The sequence below is a fragment of the Marasmius oreades genome, chromosome 2, assembly GCF_018924745.1.
Source record: "Marasmius oreades isolate 03SP1 chromosome 2, whole genome shotgun sequence".
Lineage (NCBI taxonomy): Eukaryota > Fungi > Basidiomycota > Agaricomycetes > Agaricales > Marasmiaceae > Marasmius > Marasmius oreades.
The window spans coordinates 1,263,365-1,290,174 of record NC_057324.1 but is presented as its reverse complement, the minus strand read 5'-3'; the positions used below and the strand labels follow the sequence as shown (position 1 = coordinate 1,290,174).

Here is a 26,810-nt window from a genome sequence, read left to right as displayed (position 1 = left end):
GATTTGGGACCTCTGCTGTATCGTTTGGCTTATTCCACACTACCGTTCACTCCCCTGCCTCTGAAACCTTGTATTTAATGCTAGTGTTTTCGTTTACACTTAACTACGTATCTAAAATTTTGAGATATATTCCGGAATGTACCGTTCCTGGGCTGTCACGCTGTAATCACGACCAGATCTGAGCTATATTTTAAATTTCATTTCATATCCTTTGTGATTCAGTGGCTACAACTGTACATACAAGCTCATGTGTAGTCTACGGATCCTAAAAAAAATTGCCGAGCCCACAAATAAACGGGAAGACCAAGTTTTATCCAATTTTGCATATCCTTGTCATTTGCACATCGGAAACCAGAATAGTACAGGTAGCTTAACTTGTTGATGTGCGACGCGTAGTCTCGAGCAGTTGTTCACTGTACATGTTGCATTACTCGCCCTGGAAGAGACCCTAGTAAATAATATATCGACTGCATCGGCGTTAGAAGAACGTTGGTTGAAAGTCCTGATATAATACAAATCAAAATAATACAACCATCTCCGGGAACTTATATCATGCAAGAAACTGAGAACGTCGAGTTGAAGAATCACATAGGGCCGAGGGTTGATACTCCGTCAGAACACTAGGAGCCTGAGTGGGACCTTCCTCCATCTTCCTCAACTTGTCCTCTTGCCTACAGCACGACAACCATGCAAACCACATCATACTCCTCAACTGTAGCACATCCTCCTTCCAAGCTTTGCTGTGGTTCTGCTCTCTAAATTCTTTCGTCAATTGCTCACACCTCTCTACGTTTTCCGGGCTGACAAAATCAATTGCCACTTTAATGCAATCAGATAGGTTGCAGACCTACAAAACAGGAATGATTGAGAGAGAGGTTCAACTTCAAGAACCCAGGAAAAGGGAACCCACCTGATGTGCCACTCCCGCAGGGATGAAAACCGCCTCTCCCGGTCGTTGGTAGATCCTGTAACTCATGACCCCTTCCTCATCAAACAGCTGTTGCCTCAGGTTCCGATCCAAATACACCTGCTGGCTATGGATGGGGTCAAGGGCCAATTGTCCAGGGAACTTCCGTTTTAGAAAACTACGAAGCTTATTTGCGTCTTCTGCCCGGAAGAGGTCCCAAGCGGCGCAGCCCGGTTCTACTGGGGCAGGAGAAGAAGGGGTGCAAGTCGTGTTGTCGGCGGAACCAGAAGAAGATCCGGGCGGGGGAGAGTAGGGTGAAGCGTATGTCATGACATTCAGCGCATCGGCCATGTCCATATGAAGTCTCGTAGATCCCTTCGAGCCAAGTTCCTCGTTCGCCGCCATAGCATTGTACATCTTGGGGCCTATAAACCAAAAAAAATGTGAATAAGCAGGGATTCCCTTAGAAGGAACGAATACCGACCCAAATCAGGCGCGACGGTATTTAGAGGGAAATGGCTTGCAATGTTCAGGACTCCGTCCCTCCGAACGTATTGCGGGATCGGGACAGCGTGACTGAAATCCTCATACAACTCCGGAAACGCTGCCTTGAAATCCGTCGACGGCGGCCAATCCTTCAACTTCCACGTACCGGCCCCAAGGCTTTCACTTGTCTCCCTAGCACTCCCTTTCGAGTCTGATGTCCTGAACGTCCTGAAAAACTCCCCAACAGTGACGCGTTTGTTCTCCTCCGTTTGACACTCAACCACAAGGCATGCCTGATTTCCATATTTCTCTATGAAGTAGTCTGGCGTCCAGCTGATCCGAAGATCAGACAGAAGGCCTTCGACCAGGAGCGGTGATCCTTTTCGCCAATACTCTTGGAAGATCGGGAAAGAGAGCTCCCGTTTAGCGAAACGAGAAATGGGGTGTGAAGGAGTTTGATCGGGCATAGATGTAATCGGGTTCTTCGGAAAGACAACCGTTTGAGGCGGAAAAGATTGGGGTGGTGGAACAGGAGGATATCGGAATGGCGTGGGGGTCAGCCTTTGCGACGGTAATTGGGCCTCTGGTGGTTCCTTTTCTTGTTCACTAAAGTCTGTCTGTTCCAGAACTTTCTCCATCCCCTCAATCGCGACTTGCAGTTCCTTCCTGCAGAATCTTGATACAGGTGTAAAGACTGACCAGTCGTGTTCTTTCCTTTTCGTGCAACTCAAGAAGAAAGGCTTGCTGTGCATCTGTTTGTCCTTCGCCTTCTTTTGTTCGAGTTTCTTCTCCGGGGTTAACTTTGAAGAGTTTGTTGTCAACTGCTTCACCTCAGCGTAGCATTCACTACATGCCTCGCGTCCGCAAAGTCGACACATCCATGTGCAGCAGAACAAGGAAGTCATGCACGTATCTTTGAAGGAAGCACTAAGATATTAGTCTATTTCCGTAATATTAGGAGTATGTTGACTTACCACACGTAGCTCGCACTTCACTTTCCCGTGGGCGGTATATAACAGATTCGGGTAAGATGTGCTCTTTCTCACGTTTCAAAACAGGTAAGAGAGTCTTCGCAGCCACGAGCTGGGAGGGTAGAGCATCAGTGACATTCAGGAATCATGCTAAATGTAAGATAAAATGAGAAAATGTATCCCTGGCGGCCAAGTATAATCTCCTCAGAAATGGTTTGAACCAAAAAAGACAACATCTCATGCCCATGCCAAGTAAACTTCAAGTCAAAATGGAAACTCACCTTCGTTCGCCGTATTTCTTCCCACCCAAAATTGTCATTCCATTCGTCCAGGAAATGCATCATAGGCGCTTCCTCTCTCTGGTGTTGTGTGAAGCCAATACCGACAGTGGCGCCATTGACGTCTTTCATAAAGAGACGAACCCCTTGAAACCGACATGTATCACCAGCCCAGCGACGTGTGCAGGAAACGCATCGCGAATACGCGTAATCCCTGTACTTGCTAGACATGCATCGAGCATTTTGGACATCGGGGGTTAATGGGGCGACTAGAGTGGATGAAGGGATGGTATTTTCATTGATTGAGCTTTCGCCTTGACTACTGAGAGTGCATGAGACGGGAGAGAAGCTCATTGAAGCTGCGTATCATAAATTTAAGCGTAGCTTGTCAACAGTCATAGTTGTTACATACCTGAGGCAGCCATTTGTGCGACTTCATTTCGTTTCTTTGCATTAAATCCACGCTTCGAGCTCGTGAAGGATGAACTAGTCGGTCGATTGACTGTGTATACACCAGATATTGATAAATGTTGCGCCAGATCGACGAGAAGGCGTACCATTACTAGCACTTGTGACTTTTCTCGACTTCTTTGCTGTATTCTGTTCGGATACAGGCTCACCACCCTCAGACTCTTCATTCTGTGGCGTGCTACGCTTTCGTTTCTGTGTTCCGCGTTCTCTGGGTGGACTTGGTTGAATGTGCTCGGACGGGTACGGATCGCGGACGTCGTCACTACTCGAGGACGCTGCCCATTGCTGTTGCTCGTACGGAGTTGCAGTGGTTTTTGCAACGAGTCGGACCGAAACCCTCTCTGGCACTTGATGCATATGATTAGTATTCGTGAAGGTTGTGCTCATTGTCGTCGGGGTCAATGTCGTAGATGTAGATGGAAGTGATTCGGGAAACGAGTGAGAGGTCTGAGCATAAGTTTGATGGTGAACCGGCTGCTGGCTCCAGAGAGTATTATGATCCTGATAATATGAGGTATCGTAGTGACGACCAGTTGAATTTAAAACTTGAGGCTGGACAGCGACTTGAGGATTGAGTAGCTTACTAATCGCTGTTTTCTTGTCCGCCTCCATCGTCGACGACGTTGAGACCTGGACTAGCACAGCGAGGGAAGCTACTCGGAATTCAAGTTGGACGTTCAGGAAAGAGATCCAGAAAGTATAACTATTCCTGGAAAAAAAATAGCCTCCGAAATCATTTCTCATGACTCTGTCAGTGCATCCCTGGCCGACTACTAAATCCGGCCTTCTGTAACTTCTGCCGAATCGATCTAACCCTCTCCCATTGTATGGAACCATGCCTGTATTGCTCCTTGCTCGTGTTTGCTCGCACCACCATACGCACTCGACCCCAAGGATCCTCATTGATGAAGGCGGGACTCTAGAAAAATTGTTCCCAATGTTGGAACTCCGGAAACGATTCCAAAGCCTCACATTCCTATCCTTCAACACTGTCAAGCGATATGGACATCTGAAATGAAGCAACTCCGTGGTCCGGACCCGGTTGAAGTACAACTCAAACCGTCTGGCATTCCTCTTACGCCCGTTTCAAGCCTGGAGCCACTTCAAATATGTTCAAGACACGGTGAATACTTTATTTTTCACATCAGGTATCCTTCCTGGTTCCATAGAACCTCACTAGAGCGCAACTGGATCCGCATGGATGCGGCGATCGTAATTACATTTTGATAAACCGTCAAAGCCACAAACAGAACAAATCTAAATGCCCAAGTTGTATTCTTGGACAAATGGACGGGATATGCTGAGGTTTACGACTTCGAATGCGGACGAACGCACCCACCGATTTGTTTCGAACCCTGGGTACTTGAGTCTTAACATCACGCCACGCCACGCATAATGTGGTTTGGGGTCCGCATTGTCTCCAACAGTGATGGCGCGGAGGCGACTAGTAGGCGAGGTATGAAACTTGGGATACTTAACCCAATGGTGGAAAATCATCTTCGATCTTCTTGGTCTCTCTATGGCTAGATCATTATCCACGCAACAAGGAATAAGGGCATATTGCCGCCTTCGACCCAAGTACCTTATGCTCAACTTCGTGACCCTCGACCTTGGTGGCGGTCTGGTATTGCCTGCATTCTCTCATGACATACGAATATAGACTGATGTTATCCTAGGCCTTTTCGCTTAATTCTTTTTGACTGGTATCATGTAATGTCCGACTGCGGCGAAACAAAAACATTCCGCCGCAACCAGAACACAGGAGCAATTCAAAATACTGAGAGGCAATATGCTGAATCTGGATGTTAAGGACGGTACCGAATACGAAGTGGAAGACCAAAGCAGCGGTTAATCTCTTCACAAAGTTGTAATACAGTATGAAGGGCCCTCTCCAAGCAAGTTCTGAACGTGTTCACTAACATCTAAACAGGTGCATAACACGACGGGATCCTTAACCCTGGCTGCGACATAAACTTTCTAAACAATAGGAGTTCGAGCCGACGGTTGTGGCAAACATCGCGTCTCCCTCGGACTCGGACGGTAGACCATAGTCGCCTTCGCGCGTTCAACAGAAGTGGCAGATCATAACACAAAAGCATACATCAATTCTCGGCCATGGTCCATCGCATCGTGGAGACTGTCATAATCTCGATAAATGGACCGAGCCGAGACCGTTGATACAAACATCCTTTGAACATGTTTTGGGGTGTTCGATATGATAAGATGGAGGGACGATGAAGGCGGTTTCGTCTGGAACGATGATCACCGGTGAGTAATAACAACGTGTAAAAGGAGAAACTGGGTCATGTATCTTCACAGTTAGGCTTTTGGGGGCGAAGACGATCCCATGATCTCAACCCAAACACCCGCCAACAGCTTCACATATACCTATTGATGTGATCTAGCAATCCCCAGTTGTCTTATGTGCATTACGCATGTGTCCCTCTGGCATCCAGCGTGGCTTTTCAAGCGGCTGAACAGCACCGGCTCTCGCTCCTGTGGCGTTGGACATTCGTCAAGTCGATCAAACTCTTACAATTCGGAATCGAAGCGATTCATCGAGAAACTTTCGTGGGGGAAAGTCATAGTGACATCGTTAGGCCCGATTGTCATTAAGTCAACTCATCCTTCCCTGACTATCACGGCTCAACTGAAAAACCCGTGTTTCGCAGATTTAAGACTTACTGTACTCGCGGACTACACGATCAACTTTTCACTGAATTATGTTACCATTTTGAGCCGGCTGTCATCGGGGTATCGTCTTGTTTCCCGGCAAGATGTTTACGATTGCCTTCGACTCGTCAGATGTGTGTCCATCTGCAGAAAGCGTTCCAGTTCCCGTGAGTCGTGACGTTATCATCGTTCGGATAAGAGACTTGGAAGCAATCATTGGAACTCGATGGTCAGGCCTCCGCTTCCCGCTCTTTCCCTCAGTTTTATACGCTTATACAGTGTCCTCTAATGAAGGTTGCATTCGTAACGGTTACTGGATTTCTGCAACTACAGACAGGTAGGACTGCGCAGCTCGTCCTCTTGATAGCTTGTTACTGAATCTCCGCAGTTGACCCGCCCTTCCTCTTCAACCATTGCCACCCGCTTTTCCATACCGCTTGTGATACTACTTATTATCAAGCCGTTCTCAACAGGTATTGAAGGCTAAAGGTGTCAACAGGGAAAGTCTTTGCCAGCAGAAGGCCTGGTGCCGGTGTGGTCGATCGTCACGATCACTTCCGCGTTGGTTATCTTTTCTGCAGTGAAGACAGTGAAGGCTAGTAATGTGTCGCAATCAATTTTCTGAGATCGTTTCTCTGTAGTTCGAGACGTAGATACATTTAAATAGGGTAGGCCAAGAATTAAAGGATGTTCTTCGAAAAACTCTCATTGGGGTTCCATATCACGTTTTTCTTTCCAGTGCAGGTAAAGTAGAGGTCTCCCCATCGTAGAGAGATAAATCTTCGACCGTCATACTTTCCCTATTTCTATGGAGCTCGTACGCGTATGTGACGGGTGTCTCACCCCAACGCAGGAATGGAGGGGAGTCGTGTTTGGAAGTATCATTCCATGTATAATCTGGACGCGCTTCACCAGAGGCCACTCGGGCGACAAGAAGTGTTGGTGCTATGCCCTAAGTACAAGAATCGAGGTGAGTCATTAGAAGGGTTCGACCTCGTGTACTCACTGTTACGCTCGTCCAAAAGGCCGAAGCAAACTCTGAAGCTGGACCGCTCTTCACGTATGTTATCAATGCGAACAGAGTCGCAATGCAGTACAAAACAGACGACTCCACCACCACCTCCACCACGCCTTGATATGTGCGTAAGTTATTACGACCACCAACTTTGAGGACCTTGTAAACGATGGCAATCGTGCAGATTACTGTCGTAGAAAATGTTGATGCGTAAAGCGCGGTTGCGTAGTCGACGCCGACCACGCCGAACGTCGTGAAAGTAACGGTCTGGTATATTGCAAGGATCGAGAACACTGAGGGTGAAGATGAGAATACATTCGAGGTTGAATCAGGGGCTACTACCTGTCATCAGCATAGTGGATATCACGGGAAGGATAATGACACGATAGTCGGGTCCCCAAACTACCCATGTTCTCCGGATCTAAAAGATAGTCAAATCTCGGTAATGTAGGCTCTTATTTGGGGAAAAGCGCCTGACAATGATGCAGTCGGCCAGAATAGCATTCACGTCCGATACCGATGTTAAACCAATAAACCATGTTGGGTACTCGTTCAGTGCATTTGCTGTCGACTGACTGGTTTCACCGTGAGAGATGAAAGCACGGTGAACGTATGCCCAGTATGTGGCGTTGTGAATCGTAGAGAGCGTGAAGAGAATTATTATTAGGAAAGCTACGACGTGTCTTCGAGGTGAACGATGCCGTCCTGTATCTACCAATATCGGCAAGTTGTTGGCTGAATTTAAGCAATATGCTGAGCGTCCGGGACGTACATATCTTGGATAGAGCATTTACGACGACCGCTATGTGGATCCCTAAATTGCCGTCAAGCCCGTTTACAATTTATGGGTTAAGTACACATACCGCGCATCAAGGATTCAAAATTGCATGCATTAAAGTACGCATTTCGAATCTGGTCGACGAAGTCGCCGTCGTTGCTCGACATTTGGGAGCGTAAAATGGAGGTAAATTAGCAAGAAGCGAAAGCATGTTGCCACGTCTCACGGTCAGCTCTGATGTCGGCCGCCGGCGGACCGCTTAACCTACCGATACTCCGAACGAAGTTAGAAACTTAGTACTGGCACCGCGAATGTTTACATTCCTGGCATGATGTCGAGTCAAAGAGAGATTCTCAGAATCGAACTTCTTTCGCCTCAAGAGCGTTGTTGGGTTTCTTGAACTGGCGATTTTTCTCATCGGGACTTAATGTACGGGTAGTTTCTCCTTCAGGTGCACGAGGGATGTTTCAAGGATTTCTCGCTAAATAGTAAGTAGATCGCGAAAATAGGTGAACTTGACTTATTTCAGATAATCCAAAAAAGCAAATCACTCTGCATTCTTCTTAAAAGACGTGACGGAAAAGACTAGTAAATTAGGTCCTGTAATTGATGTATAAATCTATGTAACTGGACCGATAACACCACCACCACCTTGGCCGATACCTCAATCTTGCAAGTTTCAAACGAATTCGCGTTATGCCAAGCGTCGACTTGCACCGGGGTGTCGGCTCTACAAGGTCGGGAGATCCTCTGGATTATGATGAAGGACATCCGTTTATTATGTTGATACTTATGAGCCTCTTCACCTTTTCGCGATCAAAAGTACCGCCAACGAAAATGGTAGGGATATAGTACCCATAGTCTAAATTCTACGGGAAAGGAGTCGCACTCCAGTGCGGTGTAAACCAAAGGACATCCAGCCCCGTTGCTCGCAGCTCCCGTAAATCGTCTGGGCCAACGGGAAATTGATCGTCAAAGCAAAGTCGTTGCAAATATCGACCTTTGTCGGTCCTTAGTGCCACCATGTCCGCAAACGAGTCCATGTCGTCGATTTCGTGTGCAGAGAACAACCGCAGATCACTTAATCGAGGAAGTAGTCGAGGTGTTCCGTTTGGCGTCGTTTCAGCAAGCGCACGAATGAAATGGTTTGTGGGGTGTTGTATCGAGAGCGATGTCAGACCAGGAATGATTTCTAGAACCTCGATAATGGCGTCATGACTCATAGTAGCAACGTTGAGCCAGAATGAACGTAGCGTAGGAGCTACGCGAGTAACAAAGTCAGAAAGGGACTTGATAGTAAGGTCTGCTGATATCTGCAGCTCCTGGAGATTCTCCAACATAAGGCTCTCGAGCAATGGACCGACATGATTGATGGCAAACTCTGGACGTGCAACGACAGATAATTTGATTAAAGAGGGTAAGGAGAGTGGAGGGACGCCATCAAGATTGCTAGGGTCAATGATATATAGGCTACTGAGGTTGGTCATCTGGAGAAGGATCATGCAATCCTTCGATAACCTCGACCGAATTGCAGAGTAGTTTGTGATCTGAGACCACGGTAGTCGGACAAAGCTGGCTAGATCGGCATGATGGGGATGTATAGCGAGGTCCACGAGGTTGGGAACATCCTCAAAGGTGTCAAATACGGTGCCTGAGTCTTCGTGGATGTTACGGTGAACTATCCACTGCAAGCAACGTAGATTAGGAAGATGACCTTTGAGAAGCGGGGATAACATCTTCTGAACATCGTTAAAGCTCACGTCATCGAAGCGAAGCCGTAGGTTTTCCCATCTCGCAGCATGGGAACAGACGCTGATGAGCAGGGGGTTATGGGGCGTAACTGGAACGTGCGATTGCAAAGCCACCGAGAGAGGATGCGATCGTGAACGGGACAGTTGTAACATTAACTGGGAGAGACGCCGATTCCAACTCGTCACCGGGCTCGTTTGTCTAGGAAACGAAATGGAGATGTAGGACCATAAGGCGGAATATGATAGTGCATCTGTCCTCCACGTCGAGCAGACTTGCGACAGCGTCCAAGGTGGCTTATTGGGATTCAATGAGTTCCGGATACGAGAACGCTTATTGCCAGACTTGTGCCAATACACCCCCATAATGCCAGACAAGTCTTGAATGCACGCGAAGAAAATCTCCCGCAAAACCATCTCCGGAAGACACCGGACTGGGTTTAAGATCGTCTTGTATGTTCTAGCGTATTCTTTCAGACGTTCACGCTCTTTCGAAAGTACGAGAATGGCTTCCTCCATCAGTTTGATCTTGTTGGCCACAACTTCGAGCCGTTCTTGCACTTGACAGAGATTTTGCAAAATAGATCGTCGTTTAAGATCAGACGGTGGTTCATTATCTTTGCTGAGGCTTTCGACCTCGGTCGGAGGTGCCTCTATCGAACTTGAAGACGACCCACAATATGGGCAAGCACACGGTGCATGCATGGTAGCCATGAGATATCTGTCCGACAGCTGAATCTATAGAAACCTAAAATAGCGATAAATTCGTGTAAAGATGAATGGACATAAGAGTCTTGAAGTGAAGTGACCTTGTTAGGAACATGATTCTCTGGATCGTGGAAGGAAGTGGACAGGGTTGGCCATGTCAGGTTGTGGCTATGCCATGTCATGTTGTCGTACGTGAGCTCAACACCGACCTGATTCACGACAGCGACATGATCCACGGTCTCTCGAGGAAATTCTGTACGGAAATGGATGGTAATCTGAGCTAGGCTCTGCTAGGCTATGCAGACACAGTGCGGATTATTCGGCGGACGTCTTCATATGCCGCCATCACGCGGTTTTACCGGGTACGGCGGGTTTTCATCAAAACCGGAGCGAACAATAAAACCTATCCTACTTGTTCTTCTCTCAGACATCCAATGGGAGTCCTTTCCTGGGCAACGAAACCGGAGGTCCACTTTCACACGGAACCCGTACAACTTGCAGTTCACAAGCACAGTCAACTTGGCCAGATCTCGAAGGACAAGGTCTCGTTGAAGAAGTTCGTTGGAGAGAGATGTCCAAGTTTGTTCAGGGAATTTACACCTCCTTGGTGGTTGTTCAAGTATGTGAGCATACTCCATGTTTTGTCCAAACCTCACCGATACTGCTTTACTGCTTTGTTAGTGGACAACTTCAAACTCTGTATTGTGTTATCGGCGACTTTACGAAAATGGACAAAGTAGTATATGATCGGCACGTCGTTTCTATCATTACCTCCAGCACGCGAAGACTAAAGTACTAACCGTCCGATATTAGGACTTTACTTCGTACATTCACTGGTGGCACGATGTCAGTAACTTTTTTCAGAACATTCGGACGTTGACTGAAGCATCAAGAAGTGGTTTAGATTTTACTGTCGGGTTTAATGATGCGAAAGAAGACACCCCGGTTATTGTCGTCCTGCATGGGTTGACTGGAGGTTTGTCGTCGGTCACTTTAGTTTAGTTAATGCCCACTCTCATCGCCTCTTCCGGCCAGGCTCGTACGAACAGTACGTAAGAGGCATCCTCTACCCGGCATGTTCACCGGTAGAGAAAGGAGGACTGGGTTATAGAGCAGTTGTAATGAACTTTCGTGGATGTGAGTAACGCACGTTCGGTCACTTTGAACCTCTGCTCAACTCATTTCAAGGTGCTGATGTACCCATCACATCACGACAGTTCTATTCTGCTGGTTTCACCGACGATATTAGGACCTCTCTGATGTACATTCAGCGAAGGTATCCCAAAGCCCCACTTTTAGGTCTCGGCTTCTCTCTCGGAGCCAACGTCCTCATTCGGTATCTCGCAGAAGAGCAGGAAAAGAGCAAGCTGATTGCTGGTTGTGCTTTGGGATGTGTGAGTTAAACGCCTTCGACTCTCTCAAGACCTTGATGTCTGAACGGTCTGCGGCATTTTCAGCCTTGGGATCTGCGAAAGAATTGTGATGCACTGGATACGTCTATCATCGGGAAGCACGTTTACTCGAAAGGGATGGGCTCCAATCTATCCCGCCTTCTCAAGCGACATGAAGCTGCTGTCGTCTGGTCTGAAGCGAGCGATGATTCAATATCGACTCTCCCGTCGTCATCACCTTATGCCCATCCCTCTCACCAGCCAGATCCCACTTTTGAAGCTGCCGTTGCCAAAGCTGCATCCACCATTCTCTCTTTACGCTCCCCGACTATCCGACAATTCGACGATACATTTACGTGTGTTGCAGGTGGGGCTCCTCCGACAATGCCTCTCGGTTCAGCGAACGAATACTATAATTGGGCATCGAGTCACACTGTGTTAAAGAATGTTAGACGGCCTCTTTTGACAGTGAACGCCAGTGACGACCCGGTCGTGCAACATGTTCCGGATATTCAGGGAGAGGGTAACGAATGGACTGTGGTCGTCGTTACAGGTGGAGGTGGTCATTTAGGATGGTTTGAAGCTAACGGATATGGAGACAAGCAATTTAATATCAAGGACGATGGTGAAAATCCTCATATCATGAGATGGACGACCACACCGGTGTTGCAGTGGTTGAAGGGGGTCGTTGAGGATCTCGATTTAGATACGGGATCATGGACTTACACGGAGGACGATGACGGATGGGTACAAGAAATCGGTGGACGCTATGATATAGCCTACAAGGTTTCAGAAAATTCAGACCGCGAGGACATAGTTGTCGGGACGGAGCTGAGGAAGGCAAGGGGCATGGTGCAAGGATTTTAGACCATAGTTTTTTTCTCTCGTTACTTTAAATAATACTACTCATAGAGCGCCGATTCACACAGCACCTAGAACTAAAGGGTCCAAGAACCCAACAGTCATTTTCGCTCGAGCAAACTTAGCCACCTGGCCTCGTTGCGACCCTAGTGCACCGCATGCCACTCGAAATTTAGTTAAACCCGCGCCATACTACTTACCCTCGCCAAGCTTTCAAAATTTCACCAGTCACCCATGGCGGCCACTTTTCGCCTTTTGCTGTACTTATAGAAGCATTCATTTTTCTTCCCTCACAGTCATTTACCCATTTCTCATGAAGGTTGGCACGTTCTTCCTCTCGTCTCTCCCAATCCTCTTTGTTCTTTTCTCCGAAACGTTCGGCTATACATGGCCATCATGGACCGACGAACTTGAAGACATCATGTATCTTCAAGGTGGTTTTTTCCATCGCGGCTTTCACGATGGCGTATCACCATGCACATTCTCTACCTCACGTTCACCCTTTCGCAATGGTGCAGCTGAATGGATCCGAACAGCTTACCACGACGCTATCACCCATGACAAGTCTTCTGGCCAAGGTGGGCTTGACGCGTCCCTCAGGTTCGAAATGGATCGAAAGGAGAACACTGGGACTCAAGGCCTGAACGATACCTTTGGTTTCTTCTCTTCATATCAATCGATTCGAGCTAGCATGGCAGATTTGTTGGCATTGGGTGTGTATACATCGGTAAGGGAATGTGGTGGACCGGTGGTGCAATTTAGGGCAGGGAGGATTGATGCCACAAGCCCCAACGAACAGGGTGTTCCTGAGCCAACGACTGATTTGGATACTACGAAACAACAGTTTGCTAAAGCTGGCTTCAGCGAAGCTGATATGATTGCTATGGTAAGTGGGTTGTCCGTGTTTTTATCGGTAGCGTTCTCACCGAAGTCCCGCTTTACCAGGTGGCCTGTGGTCATTCACTCGGAGGAGTGCATGGAAATGATTTCCCCGAAATCACTGGCAACAACAGCGAGCAATCCTTCCCCAAGTTTGACAGTACTAACGGACAATTCGATAACGCTGTCGTCACGGAGTACCTTGCTAGCAACACGACTAACGTGCTCGTCATTGGTCCTCATGATAGCAACTCGGATATGAGAATATTCAGTGCGATCTTCATATCTCCGCGAGCAACTTCATCTCTGATACCGAGCTGATACTAGCCTCCGATCATAATGCCACCATGCGCACACTGACGAATCCAAACACGTTCAGAACTACCTGTGCTTCCATTCTCCAGAGGATGGTCGACACGGTACCTTCAACGGTCACTCTCACCGACCCTATCTTACCTGTTGACATCAAGCCCGCCTCTATCAAGCTCTCACTAACCAACGCGACTCACCTCAGGTTTGAGGGCTACATTCGTATCCGCATGACCGAGAGACAAAAACAGGGACCGATACCCGAGCAACTCGAGTTACCCTACAAGGACAGGAACGGAAACCAATGTCCTGCGTGTGTTATTACCGCTAAGCCATCGACATTCCAGGGTGGGTCAGGATTGGGTTTCGATGATTGGTTCCAGGTAAGGGTTATTCTTTCAGTAGAGAAATCGAAATCGACCGAGTCTTCGATGTGGCCTATAGTTCTACGAATTCGGAGTCGACATACCTTCTCAAATTGCCATCTCGTCTTTCAATGTCGAGTTCAACGATGAGTCTCATGATAACGGAGGCAATGGTTTCCCTATCCATCACGAAATCCTTGATCAGCCTTCCCAATCTTGCTTGCTCAATTTGACCGACATGACCATTGTTGCTGCTGTCCGCAATGATCGAGTCAATCTCCCTACGTATGCCGATCTAGAGGTGAAGGAATTCACCCAAGGCGTTGTCGGAGCTGTTAGTATCACCAGCAGGAAGGTTGAAATGCAGAGCACTGGGAAGGTGTTGGGAGATTACACTTTTTTCAGCGGCCGTACGACCGTTGATGCGAGGACAGGATGGTTTACGCATTATGACCTTGTCAATGGGGAGGTGAAAGTCGAGTTTCGGTCTTCGGCGTTGTTCCAGGGAGGAACTTCTTGCGTGAGTGTTTCTTCTATGTATTCAGTAAATCTTCTGCTCATCATGCGTTTGATGTGTCGTCTATAGCCTCAGATCCCTTGAATTTTGGCGTAGTCCTTTCATTCACGAACAAGTCACGGACAGGACTCTACTACATCTCCTTTTCTTCCCCACGCTTGCTAGCATAACTATTATATGGACCATGTTCACTACTTAGCCAAAAAAGCTGTCAATCGTTTCGCCGCCGCGCTACAGCTACATTAGAGAATATGATGTCGAGGGAGCAGTTCATTGCCCCACCATGGTCACGGCAAGAGAGGGAGTCACTAGAGAGGATGACTTACAGGAAGCCCTGGGTGTTCCTGCGGTAGGTTTGTACGGTATCACATTCGGAAGTCTCAGAGTCTATTGGACATGTTACAACTTATTACACAGAAAGGTATTCCTACTCGCCTTGCTCACCTTTCAATAAAAAATATTGCATCCAAGTCATCGGCTTCGAAGCTTCCACAGTCCCCCCACGGCCCAACGCGTCTAAAATATGTGCACCAGTCCTCTAGCATGGCGTTCCGGATTATATGTATGACTCGCGTCACATCCTCCAAGTATTTTTCGATGATCGTCCCATTGAAAGCTGAAACTGGTACCGACGTTGAGGATACTCGACAGGTAGTCATGGGACGATAGCCATTACTCGTTCGGACACTTGATATGAAAGCCCAAACAGACTTGACCAATTTAATACAGCTCTGATACCAAATAACTTAGCCAGATGGGAATGTTTGGCGAAGTATCTTGTCGAGTTAGAAGAGGAAACGGACCTCGCAAAGACGAGCAAAGTTATATTGAGCAGTATAAATTTAAGGATACACTTTGTGATGATACAATCGCGAGAGAACGTGTGGGTAGTCCGGTAGCAGAGCGGAAAAAGCGAGTCAGTCTTCAAGCTTCATCATCGATGACCGCAGGAAGATAGAAGGTTAGAACTCCTCCAGCTTCAGCCACATCTCCGATATAGACATAAAGGATGAGGCAATGTTTATTGCAGATACCTAGAAAACACCTTTTGTTATCTGAATACTTATATACTGGGTAATGAAAGACATACACGCAATCGTTGTCGTTGAGATAGCATGACTATTGAGAAACTTCGCAAAACTGCGCATCGAGACCAACACCCCAAACGTTTGATCGGGATCGGGTGGGGAATTTTGTGGTTCTTCAGCGTTTTGTGATGATTCCTCGCGGGCTTCGAACTCACAGTGTCAGTAAAAGTCCTTCAAAAGAGAAAAATTGAGCTCAACACACCCATCTTCGGGTTGGTAAGGTTCCTCCATTCTGTTTCGACCTTAACGCTTTCGGTGTTGATTGATATTCGGAACAACCCGTTGTTGCTTGCTTTGATGGAGAGAATTTCCGACATCGGCTTGAGTTTGTCAACTATCGTCCTCAACTTGTACAATTGCGGCAAGAGTACATGTATCTGCGTAACGATTGGTTAGATGACAATACGAAGGGAACAAGAACGCACATCAGGTTCTGGGCACATAGGTTCGCGAAGCTTTTCCACATCGATCGCCTTTAGCACTTCGATCCTCACATCATGCGTTACTCGAACTCTTCTTCCTACGGACGTTTTGCCAACAATCTCGAAACTTAACACAGCCTGGTCGCTCTTTTTCGCAAGCTTCATCACGACCTCTTCGGTATCGTAAGTTTTACTGACACTCGGAGCACAAGATTTGAGTGCCGCAGAGAGAGCTTCGGCTGATATATTCATGGTTATCTCGTTGTTATTATTGGACTGGATGCGATATTCGTTGAATAGTGAATCAATCTTGAATTGCCTGTTCCATTGGAAGAGCTCGACCCAGCAGAGCAAGGCAGTTACTTCGCAGAGAAACTCACGACCAGACCTGCATCCCACCTTCATTTGCCTCACTAGCACAAATTATGTGGATGTTTTCTTCTGTGAACCTTATGACACATTTTTTCTGAAGTTTCTCTACGGCCTGAACGATCTCTAGGAAACTATTTAGATGAGTAATAATCGTTGAGAGATCTACCTCCAACTCACTGAAGAAAGTCGTAGGATTTTCAATTGCAGTGCGAAATCGCATTTGATTCTGTCGGTGGTAGCCTGTTAGAATCTGAAAGTAACGGGCGCAACGCGAAGGTCACATTAAAGTTTTATCTCATCGAGGTTCACAGTATTTCATGCTGAGAAAGAGACGACACTCTATAATAACTTCACGCTACTTCCTTTCTCCAAAAAGCCCGTCCAAATTAGTGTGGATGTGTATTAGTACATGCGATGCAATGAATATTGAATATTCCTCCGATAGTTCGATTTGGGTATTTATGTTATGTCCGACTTCATTCATCATCACTTTCCTCACTACTAGAATATTCCTCGTCGTCTTCGTGGTCTCCTCCCGTCGCGAATGCATTCAAAGAAATTGGCCCTCCCCCAGACCGGGGTAAGGAGGGCATCGGTAATAACTCCTGAGATTGAGGCTCTGGGGAGTCGGGGAAGATGTTAAACCCGTCATCATCCTCTTCCCCTTTACCAGTTCCTTCCTCCAGATGTTGATTCATTAAATCTTCAAACTCGTCCACGTCAATTTCTTCACCACCGTCATTCTCGTTCTCGCCCGTCTCTTCGATCATCATGATATTGTGTGATACTCCATCAGGTGCAGCGACTTCATCCCATTCGATATCCTCCTCAGAATCAGAAGCAGCGGCGGGTGCTTGTGTAGGCGGCTCGATGGCTGATGTGGCAGGTGCTAGAGGCACTGGGGGTATCACTGATGTGGGAGGCTGGCGTGAAGCCGACGATAACGGGATGGGTGGTGGCGGTACAAATGAACTCGAGGAACCAGGAAGCTCCAAGGCTGCTCTCGGACGTGGCGGTGGGGGCGACGGTTGCTTTCGGACTGGAGCGCGTTTGGGTTGAGGCGGTCTCGAGATTGGTGTAGGCTGCGGCGGAGGCGGCGAAGACCGCGTACGTTTGGACGGTCCTGCGAAGTCCAAAAGCTCTTCTTCTACATCTGAAAATTCAGGGGTTTGTCTCTTGGATGCCTTCCTGACTTTAGTAGAATGTACAGGTGGTGTGGACATTGGCAGAGAGTGAATGGGAGGCTCCACATGTGCATGACGAGCCTTGCTCTTGATCTTAGAAGATGTAGATTTCTTAGTTCGTGGAGCGGCAAGTTGAGCGGCAGGTTGAGGTCGAGATGGAACGGTGTGTTGCAGCGAAATGTCCTCTTCGGAATCCGGTTCGTTCTTGGTTTGTCGGCTGGGACCGACCAGTTCCTCGGGAAGTATTTCTTCGAAAGCGCGATCTGCCTCATTGTCTTGGCTTTCAATAACGTGTGGTGGGCTTCGTTCGTTAATTGATGGAGTGGCCGGTTGTGCTGGACAAGATGCAATTCAGCTTCATAGCTCCATCAAACACATCGACAAATAGACATACAAACAGCAGTCAGAGACTGTGGTCGCCTCTCAATATGTTCTAGCGACACAAACGATTCGATCTTCTCTAAAGTATAGCTCTGGGGCTTCAGGTATGAGCACCGTGACGGCTTAATGAAGATGAAGTGAATACACACCCCAGTTTCCTCATCAAATATTAATACGCAAGCCCATTCCTTTGCTGGATCTTCCCGACCACGATAAACATGAAGACCGCTGGGCTAGAATCAGAGAATCAGACCTTGTTACGCCTTATGCGAAGCTGTACTCACCTGAGCAGGGTGTTCGACGATGAGCGTACTGGGCCCATCTTTATTCCTCTTGACTTCCATATTTCCGGACTTCGTCGGGTCTATCGACGAAGGCTTAAAATTATCTACGCAACACCAAGTTGTCAACACATTGTATCAAAGGAGAGTGGAAGCCAACCGACATCGTAAGGCGTAGAAGTCACGGTCTGGAAGGTTTGACCGTTTCTGTGGAGGTGGATCTCCCTTGCGCGCTTTCAAGGCTCGGACGAGGGAGGAGCCTATGTTAACTCGGTGACGGCCAGGAGCTGGGCTCCAAGCATTTGTGGACGCCATGGTCGTCGAAGACACGAAAGCAAGGTCGCACCATTGTTTACGGGCGCTTAGGTAAGAGGAAGGTTCGCACTGCCGGGTCCCGTCCGGGAGTGTAAATTAAAGTGTGGTCGTGACTCGGGGTTTGAAATTTCCTCGTTAAGATTTTTAATTCCGTACGGCGGGTCACAGATCACCTATACTACAATTACCCCAGTACTGTAGTGTATGTACCAATAAATAATGTAGACCCAGAAAATGCAGCATATTCAGTATACCATGAAATTCATATCGTGCCAATCAGTTTGCACCACTGGCTACCTACTGGAACCCCGCGTATCTAAACTTGAGGTCGCCAAACTCCTTTTCGATATCGTCCAGATGCATCCGTTTTCGTAGAAGAGGGGGTCGATCTCCACTGAGTTCGTTTGCTTGGAATGCTGCGAACCAAGAGAACAACTCGAACCCACGACGAGGTACATCCATAGGGAGTTTTGGGACAAAGAAGCCTGCGATCAGGCCCAATGCCAAAATCAGCCCTAACAGGCCTAATGCTAGAGCCCTTTGCACATGAGCGACAGCAAGCACTTGGTCACGGAATGCCCAAGCGACGGCGTCGCCAGAACCAGCAAAGTATGGCAACATACTGGCGCTATCGGCTTTTGCTTTTGCTTTAGCAAAGAATTCGGGAGATAGCTCTGTATAATCGGTAGGACTTGACCCGCCGGTGTAAGAAACAAGCTATTGAGCAGAAGATAGTTCAGTTCCTGATTCGACATCGAAGAAGGTAGAACTGACTGTCGGTGACGGAACATAATCCATATCCCGTCCATTGTCCTGTTTCCAGTGTATTCAACTAACCGTTCCGAACACAGGTTTAGGAAAGGGCGTACCTTCAAAACCTGATTAATAGAGTTACTATGCAATGCATCGTAGACTTGCGCCAGCTGCGTCGAATTTAATTCCCTCGTCACACTCAAATCCGTTACGAGGTCACCCTCTCTGAAAGTTTGGGTAATACCATCGACCACATCATCAGCAATATGCCCCCCTTTACTGGTGATTACCGTGGTGGTCGGCAGCCCAATCGACGAGTTGTACACTTCCAGGACATAAGGCTCGATTAACCGGACACACACCGCTGCGTCGTAGCCGATATGGCTCTGAATGATCGTCTGTCGACCCTGCTCGTCAATAATGGGTGTAGGAACCGTGTTTTCGGACTTGATTTGAAATTTTCCTTGAGGGGCGAAAGCATCGTTAAGGCGCACTAGCAATGTTTCTACGGATTGCCAGCCAAGACCCTCCGCACCTGATTAGTCACGATGATTATTGGAGGGGGTAAGTTCAAGTAAAAATAAAAGAAAACCTACCCATTGTTATGGGGAAGCTTTTGAAACTGTGGGCCACACCGTTATCGTAGAATTTACCAGATGCTGCACACAGGGGGGATCAGGGCCATGAATGATTCATTATGGATCATAAACTTGCCCCAGTCGAAAGCTTGGTCGAAATCTATGTTACTAGGAAGGGTGTCGTTACCGGCGAATTCAGTCTTGTTAAATGGGCGATTGACGATTGACGGTAGGTCCATATTGAAACGCTTGAATAGTTCGCGGATGTCGTCCCGCGGGACTACGACGTAGGAAAAGCTCCCAGGAGACCGGGGAACGCTATTCAGAAGATTGGTCGGAGGCAAGGTGGACACATTCAAGAAGCACTCGCGACATACATATTGACATTGCCATTCGACAGTTTCTTACATTGAATTCGTATTCCCCATCTAGGAAATCTTCGGAAAAAATCAAGTGAAGGAACATTGGAATGGCAGGGAGGGCATACCGAAGAGTAGTTCCAGGGCTGGTGTCTGTTGCTGATTGACTTTGATTACTCCCCAGTGTGTCGATCGAGGCCGCAGTTGTCTCTTGCTTAAAGGTTCCAAATCCCGTACTATCTGAGCGAAGCTGATTGGTGGAGACCTCAGCAAAGTAGACATAATCTTCTTTCCAACGAAGAGCGATCGATGGCGGAAGATTACCAAGAGCCGAGAAAGGCGATATAGTCCATGTGAGCGAGAATGACTATGCAGAAATGCAAAAGGTTAATTTCGAACAGACTATGAACAGAACGAAAGGCGTTACATTGAAAATCGGGGTGAGAGCTGCAGCCCTGTTGATATCTTCAACCGATAAATCTCCTTTAACGGTGACCTCATGGTAGTTGACGCGATCGCGCTGGGAAAGATGACTGGGCACATGTTTACAAGAAATAACCTTGATGATAAGCTTACGACAATTTTCGTTTCGATATCGATAATGCGACCCAAAATAAAAGTCAACAAGGCCGCCAGTGTGCTCGTGCACAGGAAAAACACAATAAATAGGCTCCACGGGCGTTTGCTTCGTGGTTGCTGTGAGAAGGAAGCGTGACCGGTCGAACGAAACACTCACTCATATGCCTTTCTCGCCCGCCTCGCCGTCCCAGAGTAGACGTACCGCGCCCACATTAGCCGAAGACCAGACCATATGGTTGCGCCAAGTTGAACGGTGGTCGACAAGTCCTTTAGCCTTACGCCGGGCGCACTAACTGGAACATTTGATTGATGGATGAGGGTTGCCCATGCTACGGTCCTTTGATTCAGATCATAGATTATTGCGAAAAATCGATGGACTCACTTGCGGCCTCCAAAAACGCCTTCGCCAATTCCATCAGACTCAACCCCAGAGAAACCCCAACTATACCACATCCGATCCCCACAATCGTTCTGCACCAGAATATGGTTCTCTCATTTGCTATCGCTATGACCAGGAGAAGAAAAGGATAGGAGACAACGCAGAGAAAGACATGCAAAATTATCTTTTTCCATTCCGGTGGTTCGAAACCTTTTGAGGCGAATGGTATCGGATGACGCCTTGCTTTGGATGGAGAGGGGAAGCCATCCGAAAAAGGGGATGGAGTATTGAGAAAAGAGTCGACTTCGGTTGCGGTAGACGGATGTCTGCTCTGAAACTTGTCATACGGATTATGCAGTCCAGGAGATTCATCATCTCGGTGTGGGCTCCTGAATGCGGTAACGGAAAGAGGTTTGGGAACTTTTCCTGTACGTTTTGTTTTCTTCTGCAGGAGCCGGGGACTTCTCGGAGATTTTGGCGTTGAAAAGTGCTGTTCTTCCTGCGTAGGGAGAAGGAGGATGGGTTGGTAAGAGTCGTAGGCGTTCTCTGAATGAGGCGTGAAACTATCGGGATGGTAAGGGTCAAAGGATATCGTACTCCTACTAGACCATGGGGCAGGGGGTTTTGAAGCTGTGGCTGTCGGAGGGGCTTCAAAGAGGATGTTTGGAAAGGTCATGTCGGAGGGAAGTAACGGGGGAAAGTAATGCACGAACGCCACCAGTATACATACTTACTTGGGACTCGGCGGTATGACAAACCTATACAAAAGAAGGGTTGAGAGACTAGGGCGGATCTGGAGGAGACTTGAAACAACGTTACCTCATGGAGCAAGAAAGGCACCCCCAGTTCGAAGCGAAAACGTTTCAACCTAAAAACCTGTGAGAGAACGTCCTCTGAGATGAATATGATTGGGGTCAAGACCACGGAGGACAGATAACTGCGCACAGAACAAGGCCCGACGGTTAGTGCAGGTGGTTCGGGACCATGCACTTAGCATAACAAAGTGGATTTGAATGTGAGATTGACGGGAGGCGGCTGTGATCGAGGAGAGAGCGAGCGAGCCGCTACCTGTCGGAGTTCAATTTACCGAAATTCAATTTGGTTTAAGATATCGAGCTCCTAAGCAATCCCGGTTCACAACAGAGACCGAATGGTGAGTAAATGGCTGGATACATCAAGAAAATATAATACGCTATAGCTTAGCCTCGAGGTGGCTACGCAACTTCATCTTCCGTTGCTTTGTGTTTCTTCTTCTTTGCTTTTTCAACATGTTGCCCATTCTCGTCCTCCGTCGCTTTTCGCTTCTTGTGTCGTTTTTCTTCGACTGTCATATGCCGTCCTTCGACAGGAGCTATGAATGCTTGGCTACGCTCTGCACGCTTGTTCTTGGTGTTTTCCGCTTGCTGTGATGGGCTGTCAAGCGAAGTGACATTTGAATGCGAATAATACCAACCTTTTGCTTCCTTTTGTCGGCTTCTCGTGCCTCTATTTCATGTTTCTTGAGGAAGTATTCGCCAGATTCGAGTTGAAGGTCAACCTGGCATAACATTATGTCAGACTCTCTTCATCGACGATTTCAAAAAGACCACAGTCGTACTTTGCGAGGTTGTTGAGCTGGTGGGAAGGGGGTGTAAACTTTCTTGGTGGGTTGTGATGTTGCTGGTTCCAGGCCGGCGACTTGTCGAGCCGCATTCCTAGCCGCAAGTCGCTCGTTCTTCTTAGCCGTTCTCTCTGACGTTTTGAGGTGACTCTTCCTGAACTGGGGTAGGAAACGGTCCCAGGACTCTGTCGCCAGTTTAGGGTCTTTAGCGAGTTCTCGGCGTATCATCAGTTCCTGTCAGTCAAAAAAGTCAACTCCGGGTCGAACAGTCAATCCAAATGACACACTTTGATTCTATAGATTGGATGAATGTTTTTCATACAATCCAATACTATACGCCGCACCTCCTTCAATGACTTGTGAGGCCCCATAACGCTGACGGTGTTTCCCTGTACTAACACGTAACACTGCGTTAACAATTCAATGGCCTATTCAAGCATTTAGAATACGCTATGCACTTGAGTTGATATAACATACCTTCAGTGTGCTGCCATCTGGACCTATTATGCGCTGCCTTCGCTTCACAAACCGTTCCTTATTCCGAACAAGGTTGCCAATTTTGATAATGTCGCAGGAGATGTTGTCATCGAGTATTTTGACTGCCTGCTGAACCGCAACGCCACGAGCTAGGAGTTTAATCATATCTCGTGCCTTAAAGATGATATAGGGATCGTATGTTTTGCGAGTCGTTCTGACTGACATGGAACCGTTAACCAAGTCCAAGGTACACGCCACATCCTGACAAGCAAAATCAGTACATTCATGAAAAGTTGAAGGGGGAAAACAAGAATATACGTGTGTTTCCAAAGCCTTTGTCACCACACTCCATACTTCACGGAGGTATTTTTCTCGATATTTGGGAAACAGTGTTGCAAAAGAGGATTCTTCGAGAAATGCGCCGCCCTTGTTGTCTTCTGGGTGAAAAGGGTCTATCTTCCACTACTTCGGTTGTTCAGAGCATTAATATCGTTTCTTGCGAAATACAGCTTACACTGTGAGCAGTAGAGATAAATGAGCATGCGACAGTATCGCAAAAAAATAGCTACCCACTGGTCAATATCATCTGTATCCCAAGCTACATATAGAAAACAGGATTCGGTATCAAGGATCGTCAAACTCTCGAAAAACTCACGTTTATCCTTCCTATGACTCTTATTCTTGTTTACGACGACCTCTGTGTCGGACATGTTGTTGGAAGTTCGAGGTAAAGAGGGAAATGATAATTCCCACGTATCGTTCTTTCTCTCATATCTCACCATGGACGCCATTGTCGATGAACCGCCGCAAGAGCCCACTTCTCTCTTATCTTACGATGACAACGTAGCCTATGAAGACCAATTAACAAACCCGAGCGACGAGGCGGGCTTAGCCAGCCGGATAGGGAAAAACAAAGTGTATCTACTCTCCGAATCATTAGTCGGCAAGGTGCGCCTGTGGCATGTCCTGGAGCCTTGCGCAAACAAGAGATTAATATGAGAATACTATGTCTATAACGAACGGTAAGCGCAAGCGAGGAGAAGAAGAGCAAGAAGTGGATATTACGGAGGAATTGGATGATGTTGATATGACAGAAGGTACGTGCCGTTTTGACCGTCATGGGCTTTCTTACCATGGGCTTTTCCTTCCTTAACAGACCCGACACAAAGAAGCAACGCGCTATTTGTCCAAGGTTCACCCATTTCGCACCTTCCAACGGCCCGTCTATTTGCCTACGCGACGCATTTTGATGCTCACCCTTTGGGGTTGGAGTGGATAGACGACAACACTTGTGTTTTCGTCTTTGAAACGAATGCATCAGCGCGTGCAGGCTTTCGGTACCTTCAAAAAGCAGCCGAAGAGGAACCAGACCTCGAGGGTTTCGTTACTGCGAAACCCATACCAATGACATTCTGGCCGCCAGAAGAACAGATCAACAAGAGCTTGGGAATGGGAGAAGGGTTAAAAGGCGTGATTAGGATGCGTTGGGCTAGTTTAGATGATGTGAAGAAGAAAGGTGCGAAGCACGAGAGCGAGTTTTATAGGAAGCACGGGAATATGGCGGGGAAGGAGTTGTTCAATGGAAGGGAGACCCAAGGTGCAACAAAGAGACGTAAAACTGAAGACCCTGTTGACTTGGAGGTTCAAAGAGAGATATTGGATAGAGAGCTTGACGATTTTCTCGATTCTAAGGATGACGAAGGAATAGAGGAACCTCCGTCCAAGATGCGGTCTGACTACATTGCAGCAGATGGTCGAACACTTTTGGAGCGTACTTCGATAATGCGTCTCCATTCAGTCCTAGAAACTGACCTGGCGTCTCGTATTTCCACACACCGGACTACAGCACCTCTCCCTCGTCGCGCACGCCGGAATTTGGAAGATAGACTCTGGTCGGAAGGGAGAGTCGATAGCGCGAATGGGAAAGGGACACATCGGAAGAGTGATACACCTGGAGGAGGTGGAACGGCTCGACCAAGGAAGACACAACAAGAATTGGACGATGAGTTGGATGCCTTCCTGAAGGGGAAAGAATGAATTTACTCTTTTCTATCTGGTTTCAAGTGTACTTCATAATGATATTCACCCTCTTTCCTACTATAGACTTCCTTCTCAATCCCCCAAATTTGCCCTAAGCACCGTAAGTTTTCTGCAGGCAAGTTTGGTTATCTTGGCTGATCAAGGGTAATGATAGAGATATCACATACAGTAAGGGAACAAGTTAAGTATATGTCTTGACCGAGCTCGTAAAAAAATAATTATGTTACATTCAGTAATAAGCAGATTCCATCATCCTCTCCTCATTATTCTCTTTTCTCCCTCTTTCCCTGAGTGCCAAACGAGTAACCGATGGTACCCAGCATCACCAGCGCCGCACCAGTCCACATCATATTCATATCTACATTTTCAGTTTTTCCACCCACCTTCCCGAAACCTAGCGTGACACTCAACACGAGGCTCATGGCTTTTCGTACGACTAGCACCAGAGTCACGGTAAGCGCACTAACGCGCGTAGTAAGTCGATTGACTCCCGCTGCACAGAACGATTGCGTTAGGGTGTTGAGGAGGAGGGGTAATGATGCCGAAGGCAGTGTTAATCGCGCGTACGTGCCTCCGTCCGCACTATAGAAGGAGACGGGTAAAGACATATTCAAGGCGACGGGAGAATTAGGGAAAGCAAGGGATGGCAGAATGGACAATGGCCATTTACGACTTCCGGCTGTAGGGAGGGAATATGTCGATGCTGGCCCTATTTGGATAGCGTGTATTTGGGATAGGATGTCCTTTCGTACGCTGACGAACATCGGCAGCGCAAGGAAGTGAAGATAGAACATGGACTCCTGCCAAGTCGGAGGTGGGGCAGCCAGCGAACTCGTGCTCGCATTCACGGGCAACGGACGCCCATACCTTGAATAGGTGTAGTCCTGAACTAAGCCCAGGAGCCCAGCAAATATCAATGCTAATGTTAAGATGGCAATCCCCGTCAGGTATGTCAAAAGCGAGTCATTTCCCGATCCTGACGACTGTTTAGAGGCAGACATAGTCGTCAATAAAACACCAACAGTAACTGTGGCGATAGAGGTGATTTGAGTAATGTTATATCTGAAAGAGACTTAATGAGCGACTTGAATCGAGAAACCGATCAAAAACTCGCCTTTTCTTCGCTATAATCCAACCAAGCAACATGGTGATCACCAGCCCCCCACTTCTGAAGATGATGTGCACAGACATTGGGATGTTGTATCCGAACGCAACATTATTTAATAGGGATACCAAGTAGTATAACGCGACCTGAGCAATGTAGAACCTCAGTGGTATCCGACGTGACTTCAATCTGGGTCCATATCGCGTCCAGGCAACGTGTCTTGGGAGTCCTTGTAGGGATATGACCACGAACTGACAAACAGTTATCAAAGAGCCAGCACTTGGATATAACGAAGTCAGTTGCTCAAGAGTTATGGCATTGCTATAGAACTTTGAGAAAAGAAAAAACTCGGGATTAGGAAACTTACCTGCAGCATCCACCAAAAACCAACGACAAGGTCGAAAGCCAACTGACAAGGTGGGAGAGCATGAAAGTGGTCTCACGTGACATTCAGAGTGTCAAGAAGTTTGCACTTGTTTGGCCCCGCGTATTTAAGCACGCGTTATTGAGAACTCGCTTTATCTCTCTTTCTTTCCATAT

General features: G+C 47.5%; 11 protein-coding genes across 16 annotated transcripts; 3 read left to right on the top strand and 8 right to left on the bottom strand.

Moving 5' to 3' along the window:
* Positions 1-519: 519 nt before the first annotated feature.
* Positions 520-3,725, bottom strand: E1B28_003972 (uncharacterized protein; the record flags this gene model as incomplete). The annotated part of the gene is made up of 7 exons (XM_043148420.1): positions 520-847; positions 911-1,332; positions 1,392-2,306; positions 2,368-2,476; positions 2,646-3,001; positions 3,055-3,144; positions 3,200-3,725. The coding sequence occupies 7 exons, from the start codon at positions 3,723-3,725 to the stop codon at positions 551-553; spliced, it is 2,715 nt and encodes a 904-aa protein (XP_043013019.1). The 3' UTR covers positions 520-550.
* Positions 3,726-6,375: 2,650 nt separating this feature from the next.
* Positions 6,376-7,781, bottom strand: E1B28_003971 (uncharacterized protein). Its single transcript, XM_043148419.1, has 6 exons — positions 7,665-7,781; positions 7,574-7,615; positions 7,280-7,512; positions 7,144-7,222; positions 6,793-7,094; positions 6,376-6,738 (listed from the first exon to the last, which is right to left on the bottom strand). The coding sequence occupies exons 1-6, from the start codon at positions 7,744-7,746 to the stop codon at positions 6,508-6,510; spliced, it is 969 nt and encodes a 322-aa protein (XP_043013018.1). The 5' UTR covers positions 7,747-7,781; the 3' UTR covers positions 6,376-6,507.
* A 336-nt stretch (positions 7,782-8,117) lies between these two features.
* E1B28_003970 (uncharacterized protein) lies at positions 8,118-10,192 on the bottom strand. Its single transcript, XM_043148418.1, has 2 exons — positions 10,137-10,192; positions 8,118-10,075 (listed from the first exon to the last, which is right to left on the bottom strand). The coding sequence occupies exon 2, from the start codon at positions 10,039-10,041 to the stop codon at positions 8,449-8,451; it is 1,593 nt and encodes a 530-aa protein (XP_043013017.1). The 5' UTR covers positions 10,042-10,075; positions 10,137-10,192; the 3' UTR covers positions 8,118-8,448.
* Positions 10,193-12,385, top strand: E1B28_003969 (uncharacterized protein). 2 transcript variants are annotated; one of them, XM_043148416.1, is made up of 8 exons: positions 10,193-10,397; positions 10,463-10,654; positions 10,717-10,785; positions 10,849-10,881; positions 10,932-11,011; positions 11,071-11,172; positions 11,224-11,429; positions 11,493-12,385. In XM_043148416.1, the coding sequence occupies exons 1-8, from the start codon at positions 10,333-10,335 to the stop codon at positions 12,291-12,293; spliced, it is 1,548 nt and encodes a 515-aa protein (XP_043013015.1). In that variant the 5' UTR covers positions 10,193-10,332; the 3' UTR covers positions 12,294-12,385. The 2 variants fall into 2 exon arrangements, with proteins under 2 accessions (XP_043013015.1, XP_043013016.1); XM_043148417.1 differs by having other exon boundaries at positions 10,463-10,785.
* E1B28_003968 (uncharacterized protein) lies at positions 12,379-14,829 on the top strand. The gene is made up of 5 exons (XM_043148415.1): positions 12,379-13,173; positions 13,233-13,437; positions 13,494-13,858; positions 13,920-14,360; positions 14,427-14,829. The coding sequence occupies exons 1-5, from the start codon at positions 12,601-12,603 to the stop codon at positions 14,439-14,441; spliced, it is 1,599 nt and encodes a 532-aa protein (XP_043013014.1). The 5' UTR covers positions 12,379-12,600; the 3' UTR covers positions 14,442-14,829.
* Positions 14,830-15,155: 326 nt separating this feature from the next.
* E1B28_003967 (uncharacterized protein) lies at positions 15,156-16,516 on the bottom strand. Of its 4 annotated transcripts, none has more exons than XM_043148412.1 (6): positions 16,417-16,516; positions 16,248-16,362; positions 15,871-16,186; positions 15,648-15,822; positions 15,448-15,588; positions 15,156-15,391 (listed from the first exon to the last, which is right to left on the bottom strand). In XM_043148412.1, the coding sequence occupies exons 1-6, from the start codon at positions 16,457-16,459 to the stop codon at positions 15,282-15,284; spliced, it is 900 nt and encodes a 299-aa protein (XP_043013011.1). In that variant the 5' UTR covers positions 16,460-16,516; the 3' UTR covers positions 15,156-15,281. The 4 variants fall into 4 exon arrangements, with proteins under 4 accessions (XP_043013011.1, XP_043013010.1, XP_043013012.1 ...); XM_043148411.1 differs by having other exon boundaries at positions 16,248-16,370; positions 16,417-16,491; XM_043148413.1 differs by having other exon boundaries at positions 15,156-15,588.
* Positions 16,517-16,591: 75 nt separating this feature from the next.
* On the bottom strand, positions 16,592-18,457 carry E1B28_003966 (uncharacterized protein). The gene is made up of 5 exons (XM_043148410.1): positions 18,250-18,457; positions 18,089-18,192; positions 17,954-18,037; positions 17,818-17,896; positions 16,592-17,758 (listed from the first exon to the last, which is right to left on the bottom strand). Exons 1-5 carry the CDS (start codon positions 18,398-18,400, stop codon positions 16,716-16,718), a joined length of 1,461 nt encoding a protein of 486 aa, XP_043013009.1. The 5' UTR covers positions 18,401-18,457; the 3' UTR covers positions 16,592-16,715.
* A 240-nt stretch (positions 18,458-18,697) lies between these two features.
* E1B28_003965 (uncharacterized protein) lies at positions 18,698-21,724 on the bottom strand (the record flags this gene model as incomplete). The annotated part of the gene is made up of 11 exons (XM_043148409.1): positions 18,698-19,117; positions 19,175-19,213; positions 19,270-19,688; positions 19,750-19,812; positions 19,868-20,049; positions 20,109-20,168; positions 20,219-20,457; positions 20,518-20,610; positions 20,667-20,775; positions 20,827-20,998; positions 21,052-21,724. The coding sequence occupies 11 exons, from the start codon at positions 21,722-21,724 to the stop codon at positions 18,698-18,700; spliced, it is 2,469 nt and encodes an 822-aa protein (XP_043013008.1).
* A 538-nt stretch (positions 21,725-22,262) lies between these two features.
* On the bottom strand, positions 22,263-23,835 carry MIS3 (Ribosomal RNA assembly protein mis3; the record flags this gene model as incomplete). Its single annotated transcript, XM_043148408.1, has 8 exons — positions 22,263-22,451; positions 22,502-22,585; positions 22,646-22,882; positions 22,936-23,076; positions 23,126-23,386; positions 23,444-23,587; positions 23,695-23,723; positions 23,781-23,835. The coding sequence occupies 8 exons, from the start codon at positions 23,833-23,835 to the stop codon at positions 22,263-22,265; spliced, it is 1,140 nt and encodes a 379-aa protein (XP_043013007.1).
* A 48-nt stretch (positions 23,836-23,883) lies between these two features.
* E1B28_003963 (uncharacterized protein) lies at positions 23,884-26,228 on the top strand. Of its 2 annotated transcripts, XM_043148407.1 has the most exons (4): positions 23,884-24,073; positions 24,153-24,222; positions 24,282-25,265; positions 25,320-26,228. In XM_043148407.1, the coding sequence occupies exons 1-3, from the start codon at positions 23,906-23,908 to the stop codon at positions 25,160-25,162; spliced, it is 1,119 nt and encodes a 372-aa protein (XP_043013006.1). In that variant the 5' UTR covers positions 23,884-23,905; the 3' UTR covers positions 25,163-25,265; positions 25,320-26,228. The 2 variants fall into 2 exon arrangements, with proteins under 2 accessions (XP_043013006.1, XP_043013005.1); XM_043148406.1 differs by having other exon boundaries at positions 23,889-24,222; positions 25,320-25,326.
* Positions 25,429-26,720, bottom strand: E1B28_003962 (uncharacterized protein; the record flags this gene model as incomplete). The annotated part of the gene is made up of 3 exons (XM_043148405.1): positions 25,429-26,227; positions 26,280-26,591; positions 26,638-26,720. 3 exons carry the CDS (start codon positions 26,718-26,720, stop codon positions 25,429-25,431), a joined length of 1,194 nt encoding a protein of 397 aa, XP_043013004.1.
* Between the last annotated feature and the right edge of the window lie 90 nt (positions 26,721-26,810).

Excerpts from the sequence above, each read along its gene's own strand:
- E1B28_003971 (XM_043148419.1), bottom strand. The coding sequence starts at position 7,746 with ATGTCGAGCAACGACGGCGACTTCGTCGACCAGATTCGAAATGCGTAC. Across the intron at positions 7,513-7,573 it reads AAATGCTCTATCCAAGATAT|ATACAGGACGGCATCGTTCA; the intron begins GTACGTCCCGGA and ends CGATATTGGTAG. Across the intron at positions 6,739-6,792 it reads CCTTTTGGACGAGCGTAACA|GGCATAGCACCAACACTTCT; the intron begins GTGAGTACACGA and ends TCTTGTACTTAG.
- E1B28_003970 (XM_043148418.1), bottom strand. The coding sequence starts at position 10,041 with ATGGCTACCATGCATGCACCGTGTGCTTGCCCATATTGTGGGTCGTCT.
- E1B28_003969 (XM_043148416.1), top strand. The coding sequence starts at position 10,333 with ATGCAGACACAGTGCGGATTATTCGGCGGACGTCTTCATATGCCGCCA. Across the intron at positions 10,882-10,931 it reads ACATTCACTGGTGGCACGAT|TGGTTTAGATTTTACTGTCG; the intron begins GTCAGTAACTTT and ends AGCATCAAGAAG. Across the intron at positions 11,430-11,492 it reads CTGGTTGTGCTTTGGGATGT|CCTTGGGATCTGCGAAAGAA; the intron begins GTGAGTTAAACG and ends CGGCATTTTCAG.
- E1B28_003968 (XM_043148415.1), top strand. The coding sequence starts at position 12,601 with ATGAAGGTTGGCACGTTCTTCCTCTCGTCTCTCCCAATCCTCTTTGTT. Across the intron at positions 13,174-13,232 it reads AAGCTGATATGATTGCTATG|GTGGCCTGTGGTCATTCACT; the intron begins GTAAGTGGGTTG and ends CCGCTTTACCAG. Across the intron at positions 13,859-13,919 it reads GTTTCGATGATTGGTTCCAG|TTCTACGAATTCGGAGTCGA; the intron begins GTAAGGGTTATT and ends TGTGGCCTATAG.
- E1B28_003967 (XM_043148412.1), bottom strand. The coding sequence starts at position 16,459 with ATGCGATTTCGCACTGCAATTGAAAATCCTACGACTTTCTTCA. Across the intron at positions 16,187-16,247 it reads GGTGGGATGCAGGTCTGGTC|GCAATTCAAGATTGATTCAC; the intron begins GTGAGTTTCTCT and ends CCAATGGAACAG. Across the intron at positions 15,823-15,870 it reads CTATGTGCCCAGAACCTGAT|ATACATGTACTCTTGCCGCA; the intron begins GTGCGTTCTTGT and ends ATCGTTACGCAG.
- E1B28_003966 (XM_043148410.1), bottom strand. The coding sequence starts at position 18,400 with ATGGCGTCCACAAATGCTTGGAGCCCAGCTCCTGGCCGTCACCGAGTT. Across the intron at positions 17,897-17,953 it reads TATTTGATGAGGAAACTGGG|AGCTATACTTTAGAGAAGAT; the intron begins GTGTGTATTCAC and ends CTGAAGCCCCAG. Across the intron at positions 17,759-17,817 it reads ACAGTCTCTGACTGCTGTTT|CACAACCGGCCACTCCATCA; the intron begins GTATGTCTATTT and ends CATCTTGTCCAG.
- E1B28_003963 (XM_043148407.1), top strand. The coding sequence starts at position 23,906 with ATGGACGCCATTGTCGATGAACCGCCGCAAGAGCCCACTTCTCTCTTA. Across the intron at positions 24,074-24,152 it reads CCGAATCATTAGTCGGCAAG|CGCAAGCGAGGAGAAGAAGA; the intron begins GTGCGCCTGTGG and ends ACGAACGGTAAG. Across the intron at positions 24,223-24,281 it reads TGATGTTGATATGACAGAAG|ACCCGACACAAAGAAGCAAC; the intron begins GTACGTGCCGTT and ends CTTCCTTAACAG.